Source organism: Microcaecilia unicolor, chromosome 12 (genome assembly GCF_901765095.1).
Source record: "Microcaecilia unicolor chromosome 12, aMicUni1.1, whole genome shotgun sequence".
NCBI lineage: Eukaryota > Metazoa > Chordata > Amphibia > Gymnophiona > Siphonopidae > Microcaecilia > Microcaecilia unicolor.
Window position 1 is genome coordinate 39,411,400 of NC_044042.1, and position 17,132 is coordinate 39,428,531.

The window sequence follows — 17,132 nt, forward strand, 5'->3', positions numbered from 1 at the left end:
GAGGTAAAGCCAGGATTTAAGTGCTGTCCAGACTGATAGAAAAATATTGGTAGTGGACACACGAGTACTGTTTCTGTTGTATGGGTGAGTCACACCAGTGAACGATTGTCTCAAATATAGCCTGTATGTCTCCATGGGCTAGAAAGATGAGAACTAAAGCTAAAGGAATATGTTAAAAAGGAAGTGAGTGCTCCAAAGGGCTCAGCCAAATTCTATCATGTCACATTTGAAAGTCGGAAAGGGAAGCTACAATGTAAAATCACAAGTTGTGTCTAATCGGGCTTCTGCAGGTAATGGGAAAAAATTGGAGTCCTCAAAACATTCTCTCCTCAGCAGTGCAGAGCTATTGTACTGGCACCCAGAAGATGTCATTAAGTCCCAATAAGGATGTGGGTTCTCCGGTGCAAACTCGCTGTGTGAGAGAACCCTCCTCTGAAACCAGTAGCACTGAGGAAGCACTGAATGATGTCAGTACTCCAAACAAATGGCACTGTGTAGAGCAAACAATCAATGCCAAATCGAGAAAGAAAATGGGACAATGAGCATAAGGAAAGAGCTACTGGAAGTAGAAGTCCTAGCAAACTTCCTACTGGCACTCATCCTACTGCCAGTGTGATAAACTTAAAATAAAGAAAGACAGTCCATCCCCACCTCCATTGACAAATCATTCCAGGAATACATGTTCTAAATCTCAGTCACATCCTGTTATAACAGCTGTAGAGAGAATTAAAGGAACGCTATGGGTCATAAAAGTCTCAGCCTCCCTCACCAGTATCAAAATCTTTGGAACACAGTTGGAACCAAGGTGGTTCCCCCAAAATAGAATCAAGGAGAGTGAGGAAATGGGCATCATTTTGTCAGGGCCAACTGGCAGTGAGGAGCAGGCTCTCTCTGATCATGTGCAGAGCACAGATGCAATTTTACAGCCTCGGGGCTTGTCAGAACATTCAGCTGCATCAAGATCTTTGTTTTCTCCGGAGGTTATACTGTAATACTCATACCAGACCTGCAATGTCTTCACTGGCTTCCCATAGAATATCAAACTAAATTTAAAATTTTAATAGTGACACACAAGGCATTACATACCACCACTCTCTCTTATCTTGTCTCTCTAACAGTACACGTACCCTTCGGTCGATGACAGATAATAGACTTGTCCTACCCCTTCCATCCAAAGCACAGTGGAAGTCTACAAGATCCTCATCATTTTTCTTTCTCCTGCCCTTTGGAACTCGCTCCCGAGAAATTTATGACTAGAAAACTCGTTACCAGTGTTCAGTTCAGCATTAAAAACATACTTTTTTCAATTGGCCTATGATGTACTTTCTGCTAAGAACTCTTTAGCGAGGGAAATTAAATGATTTTATATTTTTATTGTTAAATTGTGTTTACTTATGTATATATGATACTGTGCTTTCCTTCCTTTTGGTTGATAGATTGTCTGAATGATGTCTGAGTATCTGACTTCTTTCCTATCAGTAAATTGGCATTCCTTTCTTATTTTTCAAATTTATATTTTCTTTTTTAAACCATTTTGATTTGTTTTTCAACGAGGAACAGTATATCAAGTTTTAATAAACAATAAATTAATCTCAAGGAGGCGTACTTGCATATACCCATATGGCCACCACATTAGAGGTTTCTATGTTTTGTGGTGCTGAGCCATCACTTCCCATGCTGGGCTTTGTCTTTTGGTCTTGCCATGGCTATGATGATGGTGGTGTCCTTCCTTTGGTGCCAGGAAATCGGAGTTCACTTGTATCTCAACAACTGGCTCATTCGTGCATCATACTATTCGGACAGCGTTGTGGCGATTGACAAAATTGTCCAGTCATTGGGTTGGGTGATTAATTTCGAGAAGAGCAGATTAACGCCATCTCAGATGGCTGGAGTATCTGGGCATTCTATTCAATACAGCATGAGAGAGGATCTTCTTCAAGGAACGCAGGAGGTCAAAGCTGGTTCAACAGATTCATCTTCTCCTCTGTCAAGGCAGGCCCAAGGTCTGGGACGGTGGCGATTAAAGTGGTACCATGGACAAGGGCTCATGCTGCCTTTACAGGAAAGAAAATGATCAGGTAAGACCTAATTTCTCCATACCAATTTTCCCATAAATCAAAAGGAGTAGTTGCACTTCAAATTCCTGGACAATCATTATCAAAATAAGTTGCTGCCATTTGGTCTTTTCTCAGTGTTCATAAATTGTATAGCAGCTGTATCTACACAAAGAGCATATTTGTTTTTCCCTATTTGGATGACTGCATAATTTCAAGGAACACACCTGAGAGTGTCTTGGCTTCCTTGAATAGAGCAGTACAAGTCCTCACAGGGGAAGGTTGTCTTATAAATCAAACAGAAATCATTATTCATACACCCATAATGACCGTCACTACGCCAGCCAAGAGCAGACGTGATAAAAAACCTAGTACACAAAGTTGTCCTCCAGAACAGTGTTGGCAAAGCAGATTGAGTCTGAGGGCACATGGTGGCAATTATGCATGTGATACCGTTAGCCTATTTACATATTTATTGATTTGGATTTTGCTCACACCTTTTCAGTAGTAGCTCAAAGGGAGTTATATTCAGGTAAGTTGGATATTTCTCTGTCCCTGGAGGACTTACAATCTAAGTTTGTACCTGAGGCAATGGAGGGTTAAGTGACTTGCCCAAGAACACAAGGAGCAACAGTGGGATTTGAACCGGCCACCTCTGGATGTCTACACAGGTGCTCTAACCACTAGGCTGCAGTGGTATCTAAAATCACAATGGAACCAATATAAGTCTCTCTCCTTCCAAGTATCAATAGCTGAACCTTTCAGGAGAATGATTCTGTGGTGGGGAATTTCTTCCAATCTTCTCATAGGGAGAGATAAGCAACCCCACACCCCCACCTTGTATTGACAACCAACAGATCCAAGGTAGGGTAGGAGCCTCACTTAGTACATCTTCAGATGTAAGTGTCCTGGAGAGTGCAAGAGACAAAATTGCATCAGTCTGTTTGAACTCAGAGCTCTACACTATGCTTTTCAAATATTTACAGTTTTTCTAGTCAATTCCATGCTGCAGATTCAAATGGACAATCAAGTGGCAAAGTTTAAACAGACAAAGAAATATGGGGCCTGATGTCTACGTCAAGAGATACTGCAGATATGGAAATTAGTGCTCAACATGAACACTTTTCAGTAACCTTGTTATCTGCCTGGAGAACAGACTAGCCAACAGGCTTAGTTGGCAACTGGATCCTCACGAATGGTTCTTGGACCTCAAGGTTGTTCAGAATCCATCCTAAGTTTCTTCCAAAAATAGTATAGGATTTTCACGTTAATCAGCCAGTAGTGCTGCAGGTATTTTATCCACCTCCTCATGCTAAGGAGCCAGAGCAAAGACTTCACACATTAGAAGAGCTCTAGATTTATTTGAAGAGGACTTATTTGTCCAGCAGACTTTTGCAATTCTTTTTGTCCTTTGATCCGCAAAGAAAATATACTCCGATCAATAAAAGAACCTTGTCTACATGGATTTCTGATTGTTTATCCTTTTGTTACCAAAGAGCAAACTCACTCAGGGAAAACTGCTCACCAGCTCAGAACTGCAGCAACAAAAAAGGTGCAGCTTCAAAGGTTGTTTTCAGTGAACATCTGCAAGGCGCCTGTCACAACTGCCCACCCATAGGCATGGGCCAAGCATCCATGAAGACCTCCCCTCGCAGACTGTAGGGTGCAACCCCCCCATAAGCATGGGGCAAGTATCTGCACCCTCAGCCCCCTGGTGGTCCATTTGGTGGGGTCACTAGAAGACCCTCAATCCTTCTTCCCAACCTAGGCCTCTTTGTCGTTGCTTGGATTTAATACCAGTTCCAGCAAATATTCAACAAAATTCCGTAAGCATTCTAAGTCTCAGGTGATTTCTCTCTCATCTGTTTCCCTTGGAATTCATCTTGCATTTCATAGGATAATTCTATTCTGTAAAACACCTACTGAGAATGGAACTGATTCTTTGGTTTTAGTTACCGCTTCCATCCTATTCTTAATGGCCCTGCATTTTCCTAAGTGACAGAACATAAACCCCATCATAGCACCTCATGGCCCTTAATTCATACCTTCATCAACTATTACTGTCTTGATCAACCATCAGATTTGGATAGTGTCTTTTTTCAAGCAGTACTTAACAATGTAACTGCTTAATGTTTCAACAAACCTCTTCCATAATAATCTCAGCTTGCAGAATGAGCAAGAATAATAAGAATGCCCATGCAGCCTCAGAAAACGTTTCCAGAATTTTCTAAGCTTTAGTAAGCTCATCCTGACTTGGCTTCCTTACAGTGATATCACCATCAGTGTGCTGTAGAATTCTGTTATTCACAGAGAGCACATGTTACAGGTATGCATCTTCATTTTCCTGGTGGGTTTATTTTTTCCCTGTTATTTAAATTTTAGAGGAGTGTGTTTTGTATATGTTAAGATGTACTTTAGTATAATCTGCTTTGTTGCATTAAAATTCTTACTTAAGTGTGCTTTCACTTAATTCATCTATCCTAAATTAAACAAGGGCCTGATTTTAAAAAAGGTAATGAGCAAATAATGGGGAAAACTTTAAAAACATCCCAAGTTGTTACATCTACAAACATAGAACACAACAACAGATAAGGGAGGCCCACCTAGTGTGTCGATGCTCCTGTCAAGCTCAGTAAGACAGCAAGACGAAGAGTGGGAATTGGATCAGGCTCTTCAAAACAGACTAAGGACTCTCAATATAAAATTAAAAACTTTTATTGAGGTTGACTCAACGTGGTACCATGTTTCGGCACATGCGTGCCTGCTTCAGGAGTCTTGATGAATGTATTTTGACAATCACAAGTATTTTTGGGGATTTATCTTTAAAGTATAAACATAAACTGCTCTTTAAAAGACCATTGATGGGTGTGAGGAGCTGTATCGCTTGTAGATGCATCACCAAAAATACTTGTGATTGTCAAGCACATTCATTGGTCTGTTTTTAATAGCCTGATCCAGTTCCCACTCTTCGTCTTGCCGTGTTTTCCCTGAGGGACCTTGGTGTTCTTTCCACTTTTGTGGTTCTCTCGCATCTATCAAGCTCAGTAATATTTTTCCCCATGTACCACTACTATTGCCCAAGGAATATCCTTTATTTTATTTAATGTTTATGCATTTCACATTTCCTAAGAAGCTGAAAGTGGATTGCAGCCGATTTCTAAAATATACTGTATAAGATTCATATGCAGCATAAAATATGTATTTAATTAGAACCGTGTTAAATATGCAGTACGTATCTAAAATAACTAATTCACATTAATTGAAAACAATAAAATCCTGTTTAATCTTGGTGCATCTAAATTCTGAGAGATTGTGTTCATTCCTCTAAGGGCCTCATTTATTAACATGTGCTAACACAAGCCCATTTATTCCCAATGGGACCTATTTTCTAACTCTGCCTTTAAGTTAAACTAATGCATATTAAATTACTTTATACCAGACTTCCAACTAATAGAGAGTTTGCTTTTTTCTTTCCTTTTAGATGGGATCACAGTGGATATAGAGAGTTATATCCAGAGGAATTTGATACTGGCAAGTAAGGCAACTGTGTTTGAAATATGATAAAATCATCATGCTAATAAGTTTGACTCAGCATAAAATTCTTTTTCATGGCAGTGTATTCTAAAAAAAAAAAAAATTTCAGAGGTGAGCGAAATTCATGCAAGAAGTAAATAAATGTAAATTGTTGAATAAACTCAAAGGAATCCTGTTCAGAAGGAATGGATCCACAGAAGCTTAGTGGAGATTGGGTGGCAAAACCGGTAATTGGGAAGCAAAGCTAGTGCTGGGCAGACTTCTACGGTCTGTGCCCTGAAAATGGCAAAGACAAATCAAGGTCAGGCATACATATAAATTAGCACATACGAGTTTATCTTGTTGGACAGCCTGGATGGACCGTGCAGGGTCTTTATCTGCCATCATCTACTATGTTACTGTGTTGCATGAAAAATAAATTCTAAATACAAAAGCTTCCACCCAATACAAAATTACAATAGTGTGTGGGGAAAAGCCTCAAAGAGCTCCCAGATCCAATATCAATCTGTCGGAGCTAAAACAGACCAACTGGTCTTCTCTTCATCATAGGCAAAAACCCCTTTTAGGCAGCCCTAGAAAAATTTCTTCTGGGACCGCAGTAAATTTTCTAAATTTTTTGTTTTTTAAAGATAAGAATTTTTTTAAAGAAAAAGCGTGTTATAATGCAATGCACTTAGCTTTATTGCTTGATATTCAGTATTACTACTGCTTCATGCTGCGCTGTTCCCTGTTGGGTTATCTCCACACCACCAAATATATTTGTTTTGCATGAAAAATAGCCATTGTCTGAAATTCTCGCAGTGTTTGCTGTTCACTTGTCAGGAATCAGATTAAAAAACCTTTTTGTCTGTTACTTCCTGGCTTCTTCTGAGTGCTAGTCATTCCATGGCCTTCTGGTTCTGCATACTACAGCACAACCCTTGGTTCTCGTCAGAGCCTTATCTCTATCCATTCTATTCTTAAAGACCTCCAGTAAAGATGTTCTGATGTGGGGCCAGCTCAAGGGATCATGGCCACTGAGCCAACTTCCTTTGGTGCCCTGCCCTCCCCCCCCCCCCCCCCATATTAGCAAGCACCCTGCCCCCTTCTACCCTCATAGGCACCCCTCTGCTTGTGGTTTGGTATTAGGGCACCTCCCCTCTGCCCTACGGTTCTGTAAACCTGCCAACAGCAGCAATGTGAAAAGAGGCAGCCGCCAACCAGCCCCTGGGTGTTCCCTCTGTGAGTCCTGCCTCCTCTGATGCTGTTTCCTGTAGGCAGGATGTTGGTTGAGCGAACGCCTAGAGGCTGGCCAAAGGCTGCCTCTTTTCACATTGCTGCTGCCAGCAGGTTTGCAAGAGTACGGACAGGCAGGAGAAGGGAGAGAGGGAGCAATGCTGGAGTGTAGGGGGGGAATCCAAACCCATTGGGAGGAGAAGGGCAGAAACACTTCACCATTGCACCAGATGAGACACTACCAGCGACATCAGTGGCTAAGGGTTTTGGCACCCTTTTATGGCCAGCATCTCACCTGGTCCAATAGTTAAGCTGCTCCTGCTCTGATGACATCTGTAGGGAGACTAAATGGAGCCCTGTAACCCATAATGTGAAAGAGACATACAGAAGAGTTTGCCTTTGTAAACTATCATATATCCCAGTAATAATCACCCTCACTTACTAACAATGAGCTGTTTGGGCTCTTATTTGTCTTTTGCATTAAAATTCCCTGTTCTATTCTTTTCCTTCTTTCTGTAATTGCCAGCTGCCGTGAGCAGGAGCTTATTAGAAGCAGTTTTGCTGGACTGTATAAGAAATAAGTGACAGTGATGATATCCTGCAAATGTGTCACAGAATTCATAGATCAGGCACATAAGGGATCACAAGAGCCTTATTACAGGGATAGTTCTGGGTTTGGACCATCATTCCCAGTACCTTATACAGGGTAAAAGGGTGCTTGGATGATGGTACTTTTTAAGCTTTTTGTCACTGAAAAAGTGCTTATTTGAAATCTTTTCAGGAGTCGAATGCGCTCTGACGGATTTGATGATGCTGGTGGTGGTAACCGAGAAGATTCAAGCGTAAAAACCATGGGCCAAACAGCAGTGACTCTGGAGCAGGATTTGCGCAAGACCCATTATTTGAATAAAAGGATCTATGAGTGTGAGGCCAGTATTCCTGATAGGTAAGCAGTTCATCCAGAGTCAAGGCACATGTGTCACCAGCTAGATATGCATCTGAATCTCCTGATCTTGGGGCAGAGCTGATGCAGGGAAGGTGTGTTCTCTATGTGTCTTATTTTTTTGTAACATTCACCCATTCCACAAGCCTGTGTGTCACTAATTGAGTGCTGTTGTAGCTTTAGTGATACACATTTTCATTTGGAAGAAAGGCCAAGCACATGAATTGTATGTGGCCAACGTTTGCAAAGAAATTGGCATTTCAGTACATAGGCTGGATTTTAAGAACTTGATTAAGATCCATTTGTGTTTTGTGCATGCACAGGGCCAGGTTAATCATTAGGATAGACCAGGTAGTTGCCTAGGGTGGCAGCTTCTCAGGGATAGCAAAAAGCAGCTGCAATCAAAGCAAAATAGTAGTGCCTGAGAGTTACACTATTTCAAAGAACCATCAGGGAATACTTTTTTTCTGAAGGAAAGGTGAATTTTCAAACAGTCCATTTACCCAAGTGAATGACTTTTGGAAATTGCCCTTATGATGTATATTTTTATATTAAAAATTATGATGTACATTACAACTATGGTTTCTCCAGGATTGTTGTGGGATGATCATGAGTTTAATTCTCAAAATCTTGATGGGGGGAGGGGAACCAGAAGCCTGAAAGCCAATTGGGGGGTAAGGGTGGCGGCATAGGGCTTAGGGTTCACCTAGGGCATCGGTACTCTTACATAACCCCTATCAATTCAAGTAGCAATCTAATTAACTACGTCTGTCACTATGTACATTTCCTATTAGGATTTTCTTTGTCTTTCTATAGATGGGGACACAGTGGATACAAGGAGTTATACCCAGAGGAATTTGAAACCGACAGGTAAGTTTTGTTAGATGTTTTAAAATGTATACTGCTGTTTTTAGAATTATACCTGATTCAGCACTGAACTATATGCCGTGTCTGGTTTCTCCTTCAAATTCTTTGAGAGGCTCAATATTGTTACATTTTCCTCCTGTAAAAAAATGTAAGCTATACTAGATATTTCACTGCTTCCTTTCCATACCAGGCTGTTAAACTCTGGAATTCTTTGCCATCTGAAATTAGACTTGAATCTTCTTATCTCCAATTTAGGAAAGTACTGAAAGCTTTTTGTTCAAGAAATTTCTGTTGTAGTGATTGTGTGTTTTAATTCTTTTCTCTTGTTTTTCAGAGGCTATTTTTGTTTTCTCCGTAGAATTTTCTTTTGTAATCCACACTAAACCACTTTAGTAAGATGTGGAAAATAAGTACCTGTATTATTATTATTACTGTTATTATTTGTTATTCATGCAACTGCATTTAGAACAAGAGAGATTAAACATCACAAGTTTGTGTTTTGTATAAGCATACCAGACATGGATAAATAACGATGGTTATTGATAACAGGTTTATAGGGGTTTTTTTAGCTGGATTTTTGAATGTCTGTTTTATCCATTAATAAAATGTAGGCGAAGAAAGGAAATACATTCTCTATGAACTGCACCAATTTTTAAATTTAATTTAGTTTAATCAGGGCATTTTTGTTCTGTGTTATCTTGCGGTTCAAAGTAGATTACAAAGCAGCAACTTATATCAGCGGTACCACGACTTTACTAAACTAAGGGCCTCTTTTACTAAACCACACTAGCAATTCATGCATGGCAAATGCGAGGCAGCCCATTGATATTGAATGGGTTGTAGTACATTTGCTGCTCAGGGAATCACTAGTGTCGTTTAGTAAAAAAGCCCTAAATATCAACCCCAGCAGTATGTCCCCATATTAGTAACAGTGATAAAACAGTTAACTTTTTACACTTGTAAACTACTAGTTTGGACCTGGAGTTTGGAGGGGTGCTTGAAAGGGAATTTGTGTTTACTTCTGGGGATTTCAAAATCATCTACACTTGGCCAAAAGTTTGACTTTTGGAGGTTTAATACTTCATCAGTTTCCCTCAGACTTCAGATTTCTTAAATCTGACACTGTATAATTGACACCACTTACATGCATAAGTAGCAGCAGTCAGCACTTTACATATACATATATTGTTCCCATGCAAACCCCTAGTGCAGAGCTTATTAATCTTTTTGTGGCTGTGACCCCATGATTATGCGATTGCATTAACCCTCCCTCCCTCAGAGCTGCAGAATAGTGAGTTGCAACCCCCAAACACAATTGGGATCTCAACCCACAGTTTGGGAAGTTCTGCTATAGTGGTACTGCTGGTTTTTTTTTTTCAAACTTTTTGTTGTAAAATGGCTGTTTCAGTTGTGCATGAAGACAAATACATGTGCTGCTTTGGCAGCTCTTATTGTATATTTTGGTAAAGGCTCTGTATTACCTGAGGCTTTTCTATAATCTTATGGGGGTTTTTTGCATGCATGAACCTAAACATCCTGTACAAAGTTATCCTATATACATCTTTTGACAATTTTCTTAATTTCTGAATTGCATTGTTGTCTTTTATTATTCTGTTTTTGAATCAGTGATGGAGAAAAGAGAGATGAAAAATGTGCACTCAACGGGAAGGAAAAATCAAAGCCAGTAAAACGTTCCACTCAAGAATCTCGAAAACGCAAGAGACCTAAGAAATCACATAAGAAAAAACAGCGAAAGCGGTCACACAAGAAGTTGAAAAAGAAGAGGAAGGAGGAACAATCTGAGTCCTCAAGTGATGGCGAGAGCTTAGCAGAGAGCGCAGGGAAGGCAAGAAAAATGAGGCAGAAGAGGAGGAAAACCCGAAAAAAGGCTTCAAAACAGCCATCTCCTTCATCTGAGGTAGAGAGCGATTCTTCTGACACAGTCAAAATCTCCAGCAGCTCGGGAGAAGGTAAACCTCTGGAGAAGAAGACCTGGACCAAACGGAGGAAGAAGAAACGCCACCACTCCCAGCCACGCATCGATTTAGAGACTCAGGAGAAAAAAAGTAAACGAAAGAACTGGAAGGTTGCAAATGATGATCGATCAGAAGAGAGCTCAGATGAAGACTAAGAAACATTGTTTCCCTTCAAGGGGAAGCTCTCAAGTTGTAAAGAGGGAAAACCAAGTTGAACTACAGTTACTGGACCATGATGCAACCTTCCCTGGTTTTTTATACTTGTTGCTGAAACTCTGGAAAACACTTAGAATGGTGGAGAAACATAAAGCTGTTGATCATAAAATTACTGCCTCTGTGCTTTCTTATGACTAAGCACATTTTGAGGAATTGCATTTGAGAGGAAATGTAGAGCAAGAATTGAGGGAAAAAAGTGGCAAAAGCTTAAGACTGTTCTTCATTCTTTGGTCCACGTCCTTCCACTGGAAAGCAGATTACTTCCCAGAAGAGAGGCAGTTTTTTTTTTTCTTTCCTCTTCATTTTCTGTTAGGCCTAAAGTTTAAACAAAAAAAAAAAAACCTCCTGCCATGCAAGGCATGTTTCTAAATCTCTACCTGAGGCGATGAGGTATGGGCAGTTCTGTCCATTTGATTGCTGTTTATGATTCAATTCAGGGATCCAAACTGTGATCCTCAAAACCACAGAAGATCAGGATGGCCAAGCTGAATATTTAGGAGAATACATCTCCTGAATATTCAGTGCAGAGATCCTGAATGTCAGAGCTATAGTGTTTTAGATCACTGAATAGGATCCTGTTGATCCCTTCATCAGCTTGGTGAAGGAGTACGGGCAAATCTGATCCATAAGAGGTATAGGCAGGTCTGGCATGTTGGGGTATCCAACATGACTATTCATTATATACAGATGTCTGTATTTGGGTTTAAAACTCACTTCATTTGGTCACCCTAGGACTGAAGTTGTCTGTCTCTTGGTTTAGAGGGTAGAGGGTTGTTGTCTTCTTCTCTTGTTTGATTGAGAAATCATTAGCATAACAGCCCCTTAATAAGCTGAAGTCCCTTTACCTGCTACAAAATCTCTTTTGCACAAGAGGGTATCGCTTTGTTATTATATAAGGAAATAAAGACTGGACTACTTGAGTGAAAATTAAATATTGCTGAAGGGTTAAGTACGTAGTCCGCTGGGAACACAATAACTTAATATGTCCCTGTCACTTTTCAGTCAATATTTGTGTAACAGTCTGTCATCATGTGCCTCAGATCCACTGTTGCACAGAGGTGTTACAATGCAATAAGGATACGGCAATTTCACAATAAAAAAGACTTTTGACTTTGTTGATCTGTGTGTAGGATTTGGAGTCCCTTTTGCTTATTTTATCTTTTATGCTGTTTCCATAAAGTTTCATTGTAGAAGAGTGGGGAAGGGGCTCAGTCATAAGTCCTTGAATGCCTTAAAGCTCATCTTTGTATAATAACAGGAACCCCAGAAACGTTACCTAGTCTAATTGGCGAACTCTGTGTGTCATTTATGCCATTTAAAACCAGATGTCTAGAGAGAATCCACGTACGGGGAGAACTCAATAGATCCCACGAGGCGTAAAATGAAAATAAAGAAAGGTGGGAATATAAGCCAGGCTATCCAAAGACTGAAACCAAGCTAAAATTAAAATATATAACGTTTAATGGTTGTTTCAAAACCATTAAACGTTATATATTTTAATTTTAGCTTGGTTTCAGTCTTTGGATAGCCTGGCTTATATTCCCACCTTTCTTTATTTTCATTTAAAACCAGATGACACATTTTCTTTCATACCGTTTGGATAGATTTACCCCAGCACTTTTTTCTGTTGGTTTTATTGACTGTCCGTTGATGTAAGCTCTCGCATCTCTCTTACTGGCCTAGAACCCCCCCCCCTCCCGCTTCCTGTCACTTTGCTTCTCTCAAATCATTTCTCTCAAGAGGTTAATATGCCTTGCATAATTAATATCACTATGAGATTTCCCAGCCTCTTGCCGTTTCCCTTACCTTACCTCACCTGACTTGGCTAGTTTTGTGCCACAGCACTAGTTCTTTCTTCCTCAGCTCTGAGCTTTAGAGGCAGGAGAGATGTTTTCTGCTCAGTGTCTAGGGCTTCGGTTTCCTAGTTATTAAACCCCTCATGTACGGCTAGCCTGCCACAATAAACATTCGCCTCATCGTAAGACAGTTGGAAACCTAGGAGAAAGGACTTTTTTTTCTATTGATTTTTCAAAGAAATATTAACAGCTCTAACAAACCAATCTTAACAAAGCTGTAAACTAAACCCCCCTCTTCAACTCGTCCCATCTTTCTCCCTGTACCCTCCCCCCTTCAATCCTCTCCCAGTCCCTTAACCCTTTCCAGATGTCATGGACATGTAGGGTATCCTTTCCCACCATTGGTTTCTGGATCTCAATGAGTAAATCAGTGAGATTCCCCACCCAGAGAAATCTCCACCTCCAGTGCACCCCAGGAAGGGCCCGTGGTTCCGTCAAGCCCTCTCCTGACTCACCTTCCCTCCAGTCCATTTCCCTGTTTCCATAAGCTACCTTCTACCCCTTCTTTCCTTCCCCTTGAGGTATGTATACAATATTTTAATCATCCTATTGCCTCTTGGCCCTCCATATTGTGATCCCAGGATTTCCTTTTCTCGGTGCTTTCCTACCTAGCACCCCATCCCAGCATAATTCTTGTTCACTTCTTCCATCCTGTCTCAGTTCCATCAGTCCAATAAAGCCCAGATGCATCTTTCAGCGATTTGCTAATGGTGCTTCAAAACATTTCCAATGGGCCGCCACTTATTAGTACCAAAAAACAAGATCTAGGAGTTGACTGCAATGTGACTTCTGTGAAATCCTTTATTCCTTCCAACACCGTAAACCAAAAAGCTTGAATCACTTGACAGATCCACCAGATATGTCAGAGATCCCACTTCCTGGCACCCTCTCCAACATTTGGTGGACATCTCCAAGAAAGCCTGGTGAAGCTTCTCTGGAGTGTAATATCACTGATATAAGATCTTTTGTAAGAGTGTTCACTGATAGACCCTGCTACCTTGAATACCCTATTCCACAATCCACTTGAGAGTTCCTGTCCCACATCAGACTCCCAGTTTTCTGTAGGATTATACTTTATAAACTTCTTTCCTATCAAATATGAATAAAATTTTGAAATAGCCCCATTCACTTCCTTCATTGTCATTTAAAGGCTCTGTAAATCCCAAACCCCTACCTCGACCCCACTCTGCCCTGCAAGTCTTCATTATCTAACCTGTAATACTTGAAGAAATGACCCCTTCTCCCGCAAAAATTCAAAAGGTTCCATCTCATCTCTCCATCAACTGTTGGAATCTATATATATATCCTTATTTGGCCACTGCACATAGACACCAGTGAGCAAGTAAGGATATACATAGATTCCAACAGTTGATGGCCCTCTTGTAATGCAACAGTGCAAGACTAAACACTCTTCTCCTAATACCCTTTCAAATTTGGATTTCCCTCCAGACCCCCATCAGGTGTTTTGTGTAGGAGTTAACTGTCTCTTTCTTCCATTCCCCATGAGACAACCAGGGCATGTACCCTCTACCCAGGATTTTATAGAGCTCTGTCATATCTTCTCTGTCCTCTCAGCTGTCTTCTCTCTAAGCTGAAGAGCCCTAACTTCTTTCAGCCTTTCCTCATATGAGTCTTTCCATCCCCTTAATCTTGGCCACCCTTCTCTGTACCTTTTCTAATTCCATTATATCTTTTTTGAGATTCGGTGACCAGAATTGCACAAATTTTCAAAAGGGGCAAATTTGAAGGTGTAACTAGACAGATAATCCACTTAGGTGTTCTCCTAAAGCACTTATAAGGTTGCATGTATAGAGCTATCCAGCCCCTGACATAAACTTAAAACAAGTCCCCAGAGGGTAAAAAAACTACAGCTTTGTTTTAAGTTTACACATATAGGAGTATCCATCCCCTGACATAAACTTAAAAGAAAGCTGAAGCTTTTTTACCCTTTGGGGACTTGTTTTAAGTTTACGTTAGGGGCTCGATACCCCTATACATTCAACCTTAATGTTTTAGCAGGCTGCCTTGGTGGAGGATTGTCCCGTTACACATTCAAATTTGTCCCCAAAGCAGGCACTAGGTGCCGAAACATTTTGGGCATATGGACTAGTTTTAAACCTAATTCACTTTTGAATAAGGTGCCTAAGGCCAGGGAGCACATGAGATTGTTGCAAAGAGCCTTACTTTCCAGGTGGGCTCCCTGTTCTAGGATTTCAAGTCCACCTGCCGCTCTCCCCACTCTTACTGGAGGCATTGGCCTGGTGGAACAATTCACCTCATTTGGCCTGGGATGGGGGGCAGTTTCTATTGGACCCCTTCTAGTTAGTGGTAACAACAGCTGCCAGCCTGATGGACTGGGGAGCATACTGCAAGAACAAGTGGTTCTTGAGAGGAGGTATGTTGGCCTATGAATCACCTAGAGACCCGAGCCGTCTGCTTGGCTCTCAGGTTTTTCTTCTTACGCCTGCTTACCCTGGGATTGGTATCATGGAATGTTGCTATTATTTGGGTTTCTGCCAGGTTCTTTGACCTGGATTGGCCACTGTTGGAAACAGGATACTGGGCTAGATGGACGATTGCTCTGACCCAGTATGGCTACTCTTATGTTCCTATATATGTGCCTCAATATTTGCTGCTCTGTGCTTTTGATATGATTTGGAAAGCAGCATTTGGATCTCTTATTCTTTTTACATGGGTACCTGTCTACATCCTCCTCAGTAAAGACCAAAGCAAAGAATTCATTTAGGTCCTCTTTTACAAAGCCGCGCTAGGATTCCTGGTGCGGGAAATAAGAGGAAGCCCATTCAATTCCAATGGTTTCCTCATTTGCTATGCGAGAATCGCTAGCATGGCTTTGTAAAAGAAGCCCTTAGTCTCTCGGCTATGGCCTTTTCCTCCCTGAGTGCCCCTTCAACTCCTTGTTGATCTGATGGTCCAGTTGAGTTTGTCACAGGCTTTTTGCTTGTAATGTATCTTTAAATGCTTTTGTGATTTTTGTTTTTTTTGCTAGTATACCTTATCTTCCTTCCATCTAAATTAACAGTGCCTAGGCTGCTTCCTCTTTTTGTTCAGATCCTTTATCCATTCTTTTCTTTTTTTTAGATCTTTTTTTGGCTCTAATAGCTTCTTTCACCATTTGGCCTGCCTTTCACCTTTACATAGAATACATTTGGTCTGGGCTTCCAAAATGGTATTTTTAAATAATGCCCATGCCTGATTTAAAGTCTTAACCTTTGTAGTGGCTCCTTTTAGCTTTTTTTTTGTAAACCATTTACCTTATTTTATCATAACTGCTCCTTTGCTAACACAGTAGATTTCCTTAATGTCTTTACTCCAGTTATTAACTCAAATGTAATCATGTTATGATCACTATTGCCAAGTGCACCCAACACCATTACCTCTGACACCGTTCTGCATTCCATTAAGGGCTAGATCTAAAATAGCTCACTTTTTGTTGGTTTCTGAATGAGCTGCATATTTCATCTAGGAATTTACTTCCTTTGCATTTCTTGATGTGACATTTATCCAATCAAAAAATTGGGGTAATTGAAATCCATGAAAAAAATGTATTTATATATATATTAGGTTGGCAAATGTTTTAGAGAACAGCTATACAAAATGTTGAGAGAAAGGGACAATACAAATATATGAAATGATGCCCAGTGCTAGTGAGTTGAACTTAATAATAAACATCAAACTTTTCTTTTGGTGCGAGAAAAAGACCTCAGAGTGCTTACTGGAAATGTGTTACCAATTATATTTCTTAAACCAGGTCATTTCTCTTTCATTGATCTTAAAAACTCCCACAATTTTATATGTGATGCTACAAAATATATTAATTAAACTGTAATGAAAAGTAAGTCATGATGTGGTATGAAAACATCACCAAGGAGAGCAACAGAGCACTTATCTTTTTACCAGATGGAGACACAGTTTACTCCGATAAATAGTCTTCTTCAGGGGTTTACTGCTGCATAAACTCAACCACAGAGTATTTTGTTCTTACTCTCCATGGTAAATCTAAAACAAAATAATTACACTTACCGCTCTGATGTTCACAACTTAACTTTTCAAAATAAAAATCGCAGAACAACTACTTCTTTCCATTTTCTGCACTGTCCAAAATGGCGCTGAAACATCAGACGCTCTCCTGTTCAATTAAGTGTGTTCTAATTACATTAGTTCCTCCTGAAATTCAAAAAGACCCTACCTTATGTCTGACCTTATTAAATACATTTTCAATAGAAATTAATCAATAAAAATGTTCTAATCTACGGTGGAATTTTGCACCAGTGATATTGTTAGTTTTGATTGAGAAAAAAGGAACTTGGTATAAAACAGCCCAACCACCCATTAACAATACACATTTTAGGTTGATTTCTTTGAATCACAGCTCCAAAATACTCCATCTTTGTCTGTAGCCAAAATCCCACTAATTCTGTAAATGATGCTTTAAATTGTGCATACAAAT

At 40.2% G+C, this 17,132-nt stretch overlaps 1 protein-coding gene across 3 annotated transcripts in view; it reads left to right on the top strand.

The window, feature by feature from the left end:
* NKAPD1 (NKAP domain containing 1) overlaps window positions 1-11,924 on the top strand; it is a 15,808-nt gene extending 3,884 nt beyond the window's left edge. For all 3 annotated transcript variants that reach the window (XM_030220633.1, XM_030220632.1, XM_030220634.1), the window contains exons 4-7: window positions 5,536-5,589; window positions 7,585-7,749; window positions 8,563-8,616; window positions 10,240-11,924. In XM_030220633.1, the coding sequence (XP_030076493.1) occupies window positions 5,536-5,589; window positions 7,585-7,749; window positions 8,563-8,616; window positions 10,240-10,744 (778 nt within the window). In that variant the 3' untranslated portion in view covers window positions 10,745-11,924. The remainder of the gene's footprint in view (window positions 1-5,535; window positions 5,590-7,584; window positions 7,750-8,562; window positions 8,617-10,239) is intronic.
* Window positions 11,925-17,132: the final 5,208 nt, after the last annotated feature.